The 15,562-nt window shown below is 38.9% G+C and overlaps 1 protein-coding gene across 2 annotated transcripts in view; it reads left to right on the forward strand.

Annotated features, from left to right (window-relative positions):
• SCARF1 (scavenger receptor class F member 1) overlaps positions 1–15,562 on the forward strand; it is a 137,750-nt gene that overhangs the window by 89,914 nt on the left and 32,274 nt on the right. For both annotated transcript variants that reach the window (XM_053706231.1, XM_053706232.1), the window contains 4 exons: positions 1,390–1,915; positions 4,558–4,776; positions 6,840–6,968; positions 13,656–13,759. In XM_053706231.1, the coding sequence (XP_053562206.1) occupies positions 1,390–1,915; positions 4,558–4,776; positions 6,840–6,968; positions 13,656–13,759 (978 nt within the window). The remainder of the gene's footprint in view (positions 1–1,389; positions 1,916–4,557; positions 4,777–6,839; positions 6,969–13,655; positions 13,760–15,562) is intronic.

Consider the following 15,562-nt stretch of genomic DNA (forward strand, 5'->3'; position numbering starts at 1 on the left):
TGAGCTGTGCTGTATGAGTGTGTGCTGGTAACTATGCGTGTCAGTGTAAAGTTCTTGTGTCTGTGTGAGCTGTGCTGTATGAGTGTGTGTTGGTAACTGTGTGTGTCAGTGTGAAGTTCTTGTGTCTGTGGGAGCTGTGCTGTATGAGTGTGGGTAGCTCATAATGTGTGTGTTTGTTAGTGTGAAGTTGTGTCTGTGTGAGCTGTGCTATATGAGTGTGTGATGGTGATAATGTGTGAGTTTATTATGTGAGTACTTGTGTATAAAGTTAATCAAACAAGTACATTATACTTTTCATGTTTGGTGACAATGTGTGTGTGTTTCTTAGTGTAAAGTTGTTGTGTCAGCGTGAGCAGTGCTGCATGAGTATGTGTGTGTCAGTGTGAAGTTCTTGTGTCTCTGTGAGCAGTGTCAAGAGTGTGGGTAGGTCACAATGTGTGTGTCAGTGTGAAGTTGTGTCTGGGTGAGCTGTGCTGTATGAATGTGTGTTGGTCACAATGTGTGTGTCAGTGTGATGTGGTGTCTGTGAGATGTGCTGAATAAGTGTGTGTTGGTCACATTGTGTGTTACTCAGTGGTAAGTTGTTGTGTCAGTGTGAGCTGTGCTGTATGAGTGTGCGTTGGTGACAATGTGTATGTCAGTGTGAAGTGACAAATGCCGCAAGCAGTTGCCTTTCTCCGTGTTTGGTTGCTAACGAGGCATTTGAATGCCCATGCCTATCAAAGAGTACCGGTATGAATGTATCTCTATGTTAAAGCCATTTGCCTGCCTTTTTTTTCTTCTAACACCTAAGACTTGATATCTTTGAGCCCTAATAAATTATTATTTTCAAGCCGTGTTATTATGAGTGTAACTGTACTTTTAAATGTTTTTTTGATGTGTTTTGTGCAACTTTTTTTTTTCTTGCGTAACAGTTAACTAGAGCCCTGAGCAAACCCGAAGCTCGTTAAATTTGATTGCACTCAAGCGAACGCGTTTACTTTTGTTGTGCACAAAGAGCCACAAAATACCCCATATCGTTTATGCGCTACAGTTAGCACGCCACTCGTAATCTAACCCTTAATAAGCAAGGTCTGTTTGAACCTCACTGTCTCCAAACATTTAATGGTTTCAAGATACTCCCACCTGGGCAAATGATTAACCACCTGAACTCAGGCAGTTTTATCCAGACATTCAAAGCATGTTAGGGATCTAGGAAAAGTTTAGTAACAAGCCCTTTACGATCACCTTTTCTAAAACACAGTATTTTAAAGCAGCATCATACTCTGTGTACAGTTCTGTTCACTTTGATTTGTTCTTGAGTAATTCAGATATATATCTAATGTGGGTAATTGTTACAGCTATTGGTCAGGACACTAATCATACTGGATATTCTTTCTTTTGCATTAGCTTGTCCAAACCAATACTGGGGTTCAGACTGCAAGCAAAGTTGCTCCTGCTACCCTTACGGAAAATGTGATGCTGTTACTGGACAATGCACGTGCAATGCTAACCGCTGGGGTCCTAAATGCCAGCATTCCTGCCACTGCTCTCGACATGGGATGTGTAATCCTCTCACTGGATCCTGTCAATGTGAACCTGGCTGGTGGTCATTCAATTGCAATAAGACATGTCACTGCAACCTGCCAACATCCCGCTGTAACCCTGCAACTGGGCAGTGCATCTGTGACAATGGTTGGTGGGGTCAGAAGTGTAGTGTGAGATGCAATTGCAACAAGTCCCCTTGTTTACAAATCAGTGGAAAATGCAAATGCCAGGAAGGCTGGTGGGGTGTATCGTGTGAACACAGGTGCAGTTGTGTGCATGGCAAATGTAACCCTGTGAGCGGGGAATGTGACTGCGACGTAGGATACCAAGGGAAAACCTGTGCAGACCTTTGCACTGCTGGAACCTATGGACCAAAATGTAAAATCAGGTCAGTTATGCACACTTCAAAGGGGTGTGGTTTTCATACATGCTTAAAGGGACACTAAAACCAAATTTCTTCTTTAATGGTTCAGATAGAACATGCAATTTTAAGCAACCTTCTAATATATTCCTATTATCAATTTGTCTTAATTCTCTTGCTATCTTAATTTAAAAAGTTGGAATGTAAAGCTTAATTGCTGACCCAATTTTGGTTGAGAATCTGGGTTATGCTTGCTTTTTGGTTTGCTAAATGTAGCCAGCGCTGTCCAAGGTGCTGGACTTAAAATGGACTGGCTCCTAAGCTTTAAATTCCTGCTTTTTAAATAAAGATAATAAGAGAACAAAGAAAATTGATGGTAGGAGTAAATTAGAAAGTTGCTTAAAATTGCATGCTCTCTCTGAATCATTATTAAAAAAATGTGGGTTTAGTATCCCTTTAAAGGACCAGTAAATACAGTAGATTTGCATAAACAACAAATACATGATAAAAAGATAATGCAATACCACTTAGTCTGAAATTCAAATGAGTAGTACATTTTTTTTTCTGACAAATTACAGTTATGTTTATTTTATGTATTTCCACTCTCCCTATATCATGTGACACCCATCAGCCAATCACAAATGCAAATACATTAGTCTGTGAATTCTTGCACATGCTCAGTAGGAGATGATGACTCAAAAAGTGTAAATATTAAAAGACTCTGCACATTATGTTAATGGAGGTAAATTGGAAAGTTGTTTAAAATTGCATGTTCTATCTGTATCAGAAAAGTTTATGACTTGTGTCCCTTTAAGGATAAGCCCAGTTCATGCTAGATGTCTTTCATAAGAAACAGTTGCGGAATTCTCTATTGACTTTTTAAAATATATTTACAGAAAAAAAATATAAAAAATATTATCTTAGTTACCCAAAAATGTTCTTTTCTGATTCAGACATAGGGGCCGATTTAACATGCTGCGAATGCAGCAGTTTCGGCTCGCTGGAAACATGAGTTAAGAAGCAGTGGTCTTAACTTATCTGCCACCTCTGAGGCGGCGGACATCGATCATCCCGATCAGATACGCCAGAGAATCTGCAGGGGACCGCATTGCACAAACATTTCACTAGAAATGCTTGTGCAATGACGCTGTCAGCATTTAGGTATATCGGGCAGACATGATCCGCTACAGCAGATCATGTCCGCCCGCATCTTAGTAAATCGGCCCCAAAGCATGCAATTTTAAACAACTTTCCAAGTCAGTTAGTTAGTGCTCCACTTGTAATCTAGCCCTATGTATAAACATCTCAAGGTGTTTACATTATTTAAAGGGATACTAAACCCAAATTTTTTATTTCATGATTCGAATAGAGCATGCAATTTTAAACAGCTTTCTAATTTACTTCTATTATCAATTTTTCTTCATTCTCTTGTAATCTTTATTTGAAAAAGCAGGAATAAAAGCTTTGGAGCAGGCCTATTTTAGGTAGAGAACCTGGGTTGCACTTGCTGATTGGATGGCTAAATGCAGGCACCAATCAGCAAGCCCTATCCAGGGTTCTGACCAAAAAATAGGCCGGCTCCAAAGCTTTCATTCCTGCCTTTTCAAATAAAGATTGCAAGAGAACGAAGTGAAAATGATAATAGGAATAAATTAGAAAGTTGCTTAAAATTGCATGCTCTATCTGAATCACGAAAGAAAACATTTGGGTTCAGTGTCCCTTTAAGTAATCACTGACATGATACATACAACTGACTCCTTGCTCTCTGCTAGATCTGGCACAGTGTTTAAATGAGGGAGCAATGTGCATGGGCTTCTGAAACAGTCGTAGCTTTTAATAAAAGCATATTCGCTAATACAATTATATTGCATAGAGGGTTCTATTCAAAACTGAAATACACTTATATGCATTTCAATTTTGACCGTTATGTCTCTTTAAAAGGACATGAAACACAATTTGTTTAGTTCTTGATTCAGATAGAGCAAGATATGTAAAACAACTTTCCAATTTACTTCTATTATCTAATTTGTTTTGTTCTCTTGATATTCTTTTTTAGGTAGGCTCAAGAGCTGTTGATTGGTTGCTGCACCTATATGCCTCTTTTAATTGGCTGACCAATGTGTTCATATAACTCCCTGTAGTTGATTGCTGCTCCTTCAGCAAAGGATACTTAGAGAATGAAGCAGATTATGTAATAGAAGTAATTTGAAAAGTTGTTTAACAATGTATTCTCTTATCCTTTTAAGGTTTAATTTGTCTTTTATACATATGTACTTCTACTTTCATGTATGACATCACTTGTGTACAGTACAGTACAGTAGTTTAGATTAATGTATAAAATGAGAATAAAGTACAATTGTAATCCATGTATCAATTATATATTGCGCTTTATGTTTTTACAGTAAAAAATTATGTTTACTGAGACTTGTGCCCAGTAACCACTATTATTTGTGCTTTCTCCAAAATGATATATATAACCCCTAAGCTAACACAGAGAACTATAATAGAATGCATAGGGATGTACTGCAGCCATCCAAGGGTTTATTTTGTGGTTGGGCTAATCTTTAAAAGTGACAATGCACCAGTATTCTGTGCAGTTTATTGCTCAGAGTACTAAAACATATCTCCTTCTAGTTTGTAACCTCTACTTGTGTCTAACTTACCACCAGGTGTGGGCAATGTAAAGATGGGCAGCCTTGCTCTCCAGTAGATGGATTCTGTCATTCTTGTGAAAGTGGCTGGAATGGAACCCTGTGTGACCAGCCTTGTCTACCTGGGTACTATGGGGAGAATTGTGTCTATAGATGTCCAAAGTGCCGTGGGGAGGAAACGTGCAATAGGGAGACTGGGAACTGTACAAACTGTGATACTGGGAAAATAGGACCAAGGTATGTTCAGTTGTTCATGCTTGTGTAGCTCACATGCTTAAAAGTGCAAATGTTTCTTATTTAGAGGGATATCATAGTACACTGACCTCACTGTGGTTTTTCCTGCCATGCCTGCAGCTATCTTCAAAGACGTGCTATTTTAACCCTTTACAAGTGCTGGTTAGTGAAGCTCTGCATCTTCACACTGGACGCCGCCATCTTTGAGTCTAAGAGGCCTATTTATGAAAGGTCTTGCGGACCTGATCTGACAGTGCGGATCAGGTCCGCAAGACCTCGCTGAATGCGGAGAGCAATACGCTCTCTGTATTCAGCATTGCACCAGCAGCTCACAAGAGCTCCTGGTGCAACGCTGTCCCCTGCAGACTCACGGCCAATCAAGCAGGGAGGTGTCAATCAACCCGATCGTATTGGATCGGGTTGAATTGCGGCGATTCCGGTCCGCCTGCTCAGAGCAGGCGGACAGGGTTATGGAGCAGCAGTCTTTGTGACCGCTGCTTCATAACTGCTGTTTCTGGCGAGTCTGAAGACTCGCCAGAAACAAGGGGCCACAAGCTCCATACAGAGCTTGATAAATGGGCCCCAAAGTATTCTCACACACTGTGGGCCAAATATTCAAAAGCTCACCGAAGAGAAATCATGCAAAATATTTGGAATTTTTTTAGACCTTATATTGTAATGTAGGCGTCCCTCCTTCACATCAAGAACCCTGCGTGGTAAGATAAATATCTTTCAAATAAATATATAATAAATAAATATTTGTGTTTCTAACATTTTTTTAGGGACCTCTCCATACTGACAAGATGTCAGATCATGTCACCTAAGCGGGGAGCTTTTGAATACTAGGCCCTGTGACAAAAGTAATGCACATCACAGATCAGTAATATTGTTGTTGTGCAATTCAATTGCACAGTACAGAGCGGGAGCTGTTTGTTTTTGCAGTGGCTGCATTACTCTATATTAGGGTTTTGTTATATTTGGTATGTAATTTATATACTGTGTAAAAGAAACTGCATATATGTAAAGCTTCTGCTTTCTATTGTGTCAACTAATCTAAAGTATAAGGTAAATGCGAGTAACATCACTGACCTATGAAAGCTCACTGCTTGTTTAACCAGATTAGGTAACAATACATGCCTTAAAGATGGCGGCACCCTTTATAAAGATACAGAGCTTTACCAACTGGCTCGGTTATGGGTTAAAATAACAGAACAGCTTTAAAGAGAGCTGCAGTTACAAAATCAAAAAAGCATGGTGAATAGTAACTATGCTACTGTTATTTTTACCCAGCAGGTTAAAATTATATTAATTTTTATTTCTCTGTACTTTGTGTCTAATGGAATAAATATTTACCATATTTTCATGAACCATATGACATTGGGGAGTTGTGTTGCCTCTTATTTGATAGAGGAGTCCCTTAACTTTCACATTAGATGTAAGAATCACATTTTTGCATAGAGAGAGGTTAAACACCCATCTCCTTCTAAATTTGGTTATCACAGTGTATTTATCAGACCAAGCAGGTTAAAGTGAAAGTAAATCCTAGCGTTTTACAAACGCTAGGATTTACTATTGAAACAAATAAAGAGGACTTTCATTCATGGAGTATAAGATATTTCATGTAGAAAGCTCCTTTATTTGATTCAATCGATTGCCGTGTTTACCTTGTACAGCAGACCACAGCAAAAAAAAAATTTGGCTAAGAGGTGACGTTTTCACCTCTTAGCCAATAGCCATGCAGTAAATCCAGCTCCCATGGGCGCCAAGCCAGATTTACCTCACAGCTATTGGCTAAGAGGTGAAAACATCATCTCTTAGCCAATTTTTTTTCGCCCTGGGCTGCTGTACAAGGTAAAAACGCTGATCGATTGATTCAAATAAAGGAGCTTTCTACATAAAGTATCTTATACTTCATGAATGAAAGTCCCCTTTATTCGTTTCAATAGTAAATCCTAGCGTTTGTAAAACGCTAGGATTTACTTTCACTTTAAGCTGTATTAATGCTGTTAATACACTGTGTGTCAGAAAACATGTGCATCATAATAAATGCAAATGTATTTTAATAGGTGTGAGTCTACCTGCCCAGCGGGAAACTACGGAGACAAATGCCAGATGAAATGTACAGCCTGTGTCCATGGAAACTGTAACCCATTTGCAGGAGAATGTATCTGTGAACCTGGTTATTGGCAAAACAGGTAAGACAGTGGTGGAGCAGTTCATATTGCCAAATAAATTATTGCCTGTGTGCTTTTGTAATAATTCACTCCATTAATATGCTATAAAACACATTGCAACCTTAGCCAAGTAAGGGCCAGATCATGAGTGGAGCGCAAAACTTCACCTTTCACGAACGTGATATTTGCACTCCACTCGTAATACCAGCGCACGCAATTGCGCGCTGGTATTAGAAGTGGGTTGCAATGCAAACGTAACCTCATGATCGCATGGCATGGAAGATTTGCGCTCACTAGAGCACGCTTCCATAGGTTCTAATGGAAGCCTCGTTCTCAGGCCATCATTTATTTCATGTAAATTTCAAGAGTCCATGAGCTAGTGACGTATGGGGATATACATTCCTACCTGGAGGGGGCAAAGTTTCCCAAACCTCAAAATGCCTATAAATACACCTCCCACCTCACTCATACTTCAGTTTTACAAACGTTGCCTTCGTTGGAGGATGGTGAAGCAAGTCGTGCTTGATTTCTTCTGTGAAAGGCGCTTCTAAGCATTTTGAAACCCAGTTGCTCTCAAAGTACAATGTTTGTCTGAGGGATGTGAAGGGAGTATTTGCCTAATGATGCCATGTTTTCGCCTATGGGAAATCTATTCTAAGGCTCTCTGTAAATTCGGTCGTGGAGATTCATCTGCCACCTTCCTTTACAGATCGACATTATACTCCTCTACCATTACATCTGCTGATATGTTTCAGTACTGGTTTGGCTGTCTGCTATATGTGGATGGGTGTCTTCAGGTAAGTATATATCTATTGTTAAGACACGCTCAGCTATGTTTGGCACTTTATATTTTTAAAGTTTTAAATAAATATTGCATATATTTGCCATGAGTCAGGTCTATGTTTATTTCCAGTTTCAGCATGGAAAATTATGTTTGGGAGAAATTTAGTATATTTTTTAATTACCTGAGGTTTCAGCTAGTTGTATCTTTGATCTGTTTTTTCAATTTTTCGCAGGCATATTAGGCTCGCGCAGGCGCAAAATACTTCTATTTATTGCATCATTTTTGGCGTTTCGTTTGTTGTGACGCAATTTCTTGCGTCTTTGTTGATGCAAATTTTTTTGGCACGAAGTCGCGCCTGTTATGCTGCGGATTGTGTTATTTCCTATTAACCTTGGTGCCAAAAATTTTTTCGCAGCATTTGCGTCATCTTTGTTGGCGTCACTTTTGCCACAAAAAATGTAGTTATATTAAGTCTCTCCCTCTTTTGCTCTCTGTTTTTATTTGTTATAGAGGGCTATGATATTTGCTTTTGTTTTTCTTCTAAGCATTTTTTCCCATTGCTGAAACTGCTATTTTAAGGAAATTGGATATTTTGTTTAAATGTTATTTTTTCTTTTTTGTTACATTTTTCAAGCTGTCTCAAACTGATCCTGCCTCTGATGTCACAGTAGGAACAGTTGCTTGAAAACAAATCTACCAAAGCTAAGTGCGTATGTTGTAAATTGACTGATCTTCCTTCTTCAGCTTAAGTATGTGGCACTTGTTATGAGAAATTGTTTCATGCTGATAAAGTTTCTATAAGTACAAATACATCTACTGTTAAACCTTCACAATCTAATGTACATGATATTCCTGTAGATATAAAAGATTATATTGCTGCAGCCATAGAGAAGGATATGGGGCCCATTTATCAAGCTCCGAACGGAGCTTGTGGGCCCATGTTTCTGGCGAGTCTTCAGACTCGCCAGAAACACCAGTTATGAAGCAGCGGTCTAAAGATCGCTGCTCCATAACCCTGTACGCCTGCTCTGATGAGGCGGACAGGAATCGCCGGAAATCAACCCGATCGAGCACGATCGGTTTGATTGACACCCCCCTGCTGGCTGTCGGTTGGCCGCGAGTCTGTAGGGGGCGGCGTTGCACCAGCAGCTCTTGTGAACTGTTAGTGCAATGCTGAATACGGAGAGCGTATTGCTCTCCGCATTCAGCGAGGTCTTGCGGACCTGATCTGCACTGTCGGATCAGGTCCGCAAGACCTTTGATAAACCTATGACTGCTATTCCGCCTTCAAATAAACGTAAAAGGTCTCTTCATACTTCTCATAATTCTGATGAAGTTTGTATTGACCAACAGCATATTGAAGTATTGTTTGCTGATGAGGACTTCTCTGGCTCAGAGGATCCTACTTCAGACTCTGAAATTGATAAATCTTCCTTTCTTTTTAAGATGGAATATATCCGTTCTTTATTAAAGGAAGTATTGTTTACTTTGGGTATTGAGGAATCTAGTCCTCTTGATAACAAGAATAGCAAATGTTTGAATTCTGTTTTTAAAACCTCTGAGGTTATTCCTGAGGTTTTTACTATTCCAGACGCTATCTCTAATATGATTACTAAGGAATGGTGACGGTATAAGCCTGCTACTTCTTTTAATCCTTCTTCTAGGTTTAAAAAATTCTATCCTTTACGGCGCTATTTCTACTCTTGCGAAATGTACTACTATTCCTATGGAAGATAGTACTTCCATAGGAAGATAGGAAGATTACATCTTATCTTAGGAAGGCATATTTACATACTGTCTATATTCTTAGACCTTCTATTTCTATAGATGATGTTGCTGCTGCTTCAACTTTTTGGTTGGACAATTTAGTAGAGCAGCGATTGGATCCTGATTTATCTAACATTGTTGTTTTAAATTCAACATACTAATCATTTCATTTGTGATGCTATATTTGATATTATTAAGATTGATATCAAATCTATGTCTTTAGCTATTCTATTTAGAAGAGCTTTATGGCTTAAATCATGGAATGCAAATATGGTGTCTAAATCTAGATAACTATCATTATCTTTTCAAGGTAATAATTTATTTGGTTCTCAATTGGATTCTATTATCTCCACTATCACTGGGGGGTAAGGGAGTTTTTCTGCCCCAAGAAACTAAATATAAGGGTACATTTAAAGCTCCCAATTGTTTTAGTTCCTTTAGTTCAGTCTAAGGAACAAAAAAGCACTCCTGCCCCTAAGGCCTCTGGTTCCAATTGGAGACCATCCACAAATTGGAATAAGTCCAAGCCTTATAAGAAACCAAATTCAGTCCCTAAGACTGCATGAAGGTGCAGCCCTCAATCCAGTTCAACTGGTGGGGGGCAGACTTAAATTATTTCAGGACATTTGGGCAGATTCTGTCCAAAATCAGTGGATTCAGGATATTGTTTCTCAGGGGTATCAAATAGGTTCTTTCTTTCCCATGTTCCAACAAACCCTGTGAAGGCTCAGCTTTTTCTGAAGTGTGTTTCAGACCTAGAGCTTTCAGGGGTGATTGTTCCTGTTCCTCTACAGGAACAGGGTTTGGGGTTTTATTCAAATCTACTCATTTTGCCAAAGAAGGAGGATTCATTCAGACCAATTCTGAATCTGAAAACTTTAAATCGTTTTGTAAGAGACCCAACTTTCAAGATGGTAATTATAAGGAGTATTCTGCCTTTTGTTCAGCAAGGTAATTTCATGTCCTCAATAGATTTACAGGACGCTTATCTTCATATTCTGATTCACCCAGCCCACTATCGGTTTCTGAGATTCTCTTTTCTAAACAAGCATTATCAATTTGTCGCTCTTCCATTTGGTCTAGTGACAGCTCCAGGAGTCTTTTCGAAGGTTCTTGGCACCCTTCTATCTGTAATCAGAAAGCAGGGTATTACGGTGTTTCTTTATTTGGACGATATCTTGGTACAAGCTCAATCTTTTCATTTAGCAGAATCTCACACAAAACATCTTGTGTCGTTTCTTCAAAGACATGGTTGGAGGATCAATTTACAAAAGAGTTTCTTGATTCCTCAGATTCAGACAAAGGTCACCTTTTTAGGTTTCCAGATAGATTTAGTGTCCATGACTCTTTTTTGACAGAAAAGAGACAAATGAAGTTAGTGTTAGCTTGTCTTAACCTTCAGTCTCTATCATTTCCTTCAGTGGCTATGTGCATGGAAGTTTTAGGTCTCATGATTGCAGCAACGGACGTGATCACCTTTGCTTGTTTTCATATGAGACCTCTTCAGCTTTGCATGTTGCACCAATGGTGCAGGGATTATTCTCAGATATCACAGTTGATATACTTAAGTCCCAACATTCGACAATCTCTGTCTTGGTGGAAGAACTCTTCAGGCTTGGCCTCTATTGAAGAGAGAACTTTATATTCAATTCCAGACAGACAATATCACTACAGTGGCATATGTCAATCATCAAGGGGGGACTCGCAGTCCTTTAGCAATGAACTTTCTTGGGCAGAATCCAACTCTTGTCAAATTTCTGCGATTCATATTCCCGGAGTAGACAATTGGGAAGTGGATTATCTCAGTCATCAGACTTTACATCCGGGAGAGTGTTCTCTCCATCCAGATGAATTTTTTCAATTGGTACAGATGTGGGGTCCCCCAGAAATATATCTGATGGCCTTGCGTCTGAACAAGAAGCTTCCAAGATATCTTTCCAGGTCCAAGGATACTCAAGCAGAGATGGTAGATGCTCTAGCAGTTCCTTGGTTTTACCAAGCTGCTTACATTTTTCCGCCTCTTCCAAAGGTGATCTCCAAGATCCTAATGGAACAATCTTATATGTTTCTGATAACTCCAGCTTGGCATCTCAGGTTTTGGTATGCAGACCTTGTCAAGATGTCCAGTTGCCAACCTTGGCCGCTTCCTTTAAGGCCACACCTTCTGTCTCAAAGGTCGTTTTTCCATCAGGATCTCAAATCTCTATATTTTATGGCATGGAAATTGAACGCTTAGTGCTTTGTCATAGAGGTTTTTCTGACTCACTGATTAGCACTATGATACAGGTTGGTAAGTCTGTTTCCAGGAAAATGTATTATCGGGTTTGGAAGACCTATATTTCTTGGTGTTCCTCTCATAATTATTCTTGGCATTCTTTCAGAATTTCTAGGATTTTACAGTTTCTTCAGGATGGTTTGGATAAGCGTTTGTCTGCAAATACTTTAAAAGGACAAACTTCTGCTATTTCTCTCTTATTTCATAGAAAGATTGCTAAACTTCCTGATATTCACTGTTTTGTTCAGGCTTTGATTCATATTAAACCTGTTATTAAATCTATTTCTCCTCCTTGGAGTCGCAACTTGGTTTTGAAAATTTTGCAGGCTCCTCCTTTTGAGCCCATGCATGCTTTGGATATTACATTACTTTCTTGGAAAGTGTTATTTCTTTACTATCTCTTCTGCTAGAAGAGTTTCTGAGTTGTCTGCTCTCTCTTGTGATTCTCCTTATCTGATTTTCCATCAAGATAAAGCTGTTTTGCGAACTTAATTTAAATTTTTGCCTAAAGTTGTGAATTCTAACAACATCAATAGGGAAATTGTTGTTCCTTCTTTATGTTCTAATCCTAAGAATACTCTTGAAAGGTCTTTACATTCTTTGGATGTGGTAAGAGCTTTGAAATATTATGTTGAGGCTACTAAAGATTTCAGAAAGACTTCTAGTCTATTTGTTATTTTTTCTGGCTCTAGGAAAGGTCAGAAAGCCTCTGCCATTTCTTTGGCATCTTGGTTGAAACTTTTGATTCATCAAGCTTATTTGGAGGCAGGGTAGTCTCTGCCTCAGAGAATTACAGCTCATTCTACTAGATCAGTTGCCACTTCTTGGGCTTTTAATAATGAAACTTCAGTTGATCACATTTGCAAAGCAGCAACTTGGTCTTCTTTGCATGCTTTTACTATATTTACCATTTTGATGTGTTTGCTTCTTCGGATACAGCCTTTGGTAGAAAGGTTCTTCAGGCAGTTGTCTCAGTTTGATTCTAATGCCTTTGATTTGAGTTTTTCTGACTTTTTAAAGAAATCTTAATTATTTTTTTGGATTTAATTTCTCAGCGGAATTAGCTGTTTTTATTTTATCCCTCCCTCTCTAGTGACTCTCGGACTTCCACATCTTAGGCATTATATCCCACATGTCACTAGCTCATGGACTCTTGCCACTAACATGAAAGAAAACATAATTTATGTAAGAACTTACCTGATAAATTCATTTCTTTCATAGTGGCAAGAGTCCATGAGACCCACCCTTTTTTGTGGTTATGTTTTTTTTTGTATAAAGCACATTATTTTTTCCAGTTCCTCTTTTTTGTATGCTTTTTACTCCTTTTTTACATCTCACTTTTTGGCTATACGTTAAACTGAAGTATGAGGGAGGTGGGAGGTGTATTTATAGCATTTTGAGGTTTAGGAAACTTTGCCCCTTCCAGGTATCCCATACGTTTCTAGCTCATGGACTCTTGCCGCTATGAAAGAAATGATCAGGTAAGTTCTTACATAAATTATGTAAGAACTAGGCCGCTATGTAAAGGCCCTTATCAGTGGTTTTTTTTCTCTAACACCCCACACCCTCTCACTTTAACCCCTGACAACTGTTTTGGGGACAATTGGGGCACATTTAGAAAATTAACCAGAGATCTGATCTCTAGTTAATTTTCGGAGCGCTAATTGCTTAACAATAATCAGACACTTGTAATGATTGGTTATTTATCTCGAGTCCGTAAACGGATTCATTCGCCATTTTACAGCACGCAATAAATTAGTGCTTCACTTGTAATCTAGCCCTAAATGAATAATGTCTTCTGCTTCTTCGTTATGTTTTTTAAGTTAGAAATCTGAATCAATGAGGTTTTGTATCTAAATCTTGTTCTTCTTTTTTCCTTTAGTTGTAATGAAACATGTCCTGAAGGATTGTATGGACCAAACTGTTCAGAGATATGTGAATGCGGCAGGGGCTACTGTAGTCCCCATTATGGGACATGTGAATTGAGTAAGTTTGCTTCTAAATCAATGCTCAGTTTGCATTTCACTTTCTACAGTAAAAGGTCTAATGGTGTAAGACACTCTATTGGTGTTTATCAAGCTAATTTTTTGTGCCATTTGGTGAATTAGATAGATTTTTTTTTTTTGGGGGGGGGGTGTTGGTTTAATAGTTTTCTTTTCTTTTGTTTCATTGATTCCAGTGTAACCTTTTAAAGCTGTTGATAGAGTAATGTGGATAATATTTAAAGTGAGGCTGTACCTAAAAATGTCTGTCATTCAAATGGAATTGCAGCACTTAGACATGTTGTATTTCTTGTTTTTGCATGAAAAAAATGTGACGTAAAAGCTGCTGAAATCTAGTGCGGGGAGTTAATATAAACTGACTTAAAGGGACAGTCTAGGCCAAAATAAACTTTCATGATTCAGATAGATAGAGCATGTAATTTTAAACAATTTTCCAATTTACTTTTATCACCAATTTTGCTTTGTTCTCTTGGTATTCTTAGTTGAAAGCTTAACCTAGGAGGTTCATATGCTAATTTCTTAGAACTTGAAGCTAACCTCTTTCAGATTGCATTTTAACAGTTTTTCACCACTAGAGGGTGTTAGTTCACGTATTTCATATAGATAACACTGTGCTTGTGCACGAGGAGTTATCTGGGAGCAGGCACTGATTGGCTAGACTGCAAGTCTGTCAAAAGAACTGAAAAAAGGGGCAGTTTGCAGAGGCTTAGATACAAGATAATCACAAGGTTAAAAGTATATTATTATAACTGTGTTGGTTATGCAAAACTGGGGAATGGGTAATAAAGGGATTATCTATCTTTTAAAACAATAAAAATTCTGGTGTAGACTGTCCCTTTAAGAAGAACCTTTATTGTGTAGTGAGTTTATACTGCAATAATGCCTGTAGATTGTGCTATAGACAGGTAATACTATAGGTAGCAGGAGGGTCATAAAACAAAAACTACATGTAACGGGGTTTGGCCTAGGCCCACAATTACCCCTGTGGGTCTTTACCCCAGCTACCTCCATGTGCTCTGCAGGCTGATCCTGAGTCTCCGCTACCTGGGAGTTGGGGTACATGACTGTGGCAGTGCCTCCACCTGACTGGGCATCCAGGGCAAGAATGGGTTTCCCAGACAGGAACATAATAAATAACTACAACACACACAGTAATAACAGTAAAACAGTATGAACATGTATTAAAGGATTATGGTAAATAAAAATAAGCTAATAGATAAAGAGAAACTCTTATTGTAGTGCCAGCCGTTCAAACTTTAACTGTTTCGAAAAAATTCAAAGTATGTGCACCAAATGTGTTGCCAATATGTGTAGAACAGAATGATGAGAAATGTCTATTGGTTGCGAGCTGCCCCAGGTAATTGCTCTGAACAGGCAAATAATACTTTGTCTAATAAACAATTGCAATGCTTGTAACTAGTAACCGGCACTCTTAGGCAAACCAAATAAAACGTTACGTTAAACTTCACTCACCCGTGTTGTGCGGATTGGGGGTACTTATTGGCAGACCTCAGCCGCTTCACATCCGCCACACTCCGTGCAGGTAAGGCTCTAATCAGGAACAAGGCAAATTCTCCGGAAGGCGCCGGGACGAAGCGGTGTACCTCTACCGCCTCAACTTATCCCAGCCGCAGTACTTCCTGGTATTGTCCCAGCCGCAGTACTTCCTGGTATTGTCCCAGCCGCAGTACTTCCTGGTATTGAAATAAAAATAAGGCAAGAAATACAGTGGCTAACTAACACACCGACTCTCTCTAACCAGGCCCAGCACCCTCCCAAACCACCT

This window comes from Bombina bombina, chromosome 3 (genome assembly GCF_027579735.1).
Source record: "Bombina bombina isolate aBomBom1 chromosome 3, aBomBom1.pri, whole genome shotgun sequence".
Lineage (NCBI taxonomy): Eukaryota > Metazoa > Chordata > Amphibia > Anura > Bombinatoridae > Bombina > Bombina bombina.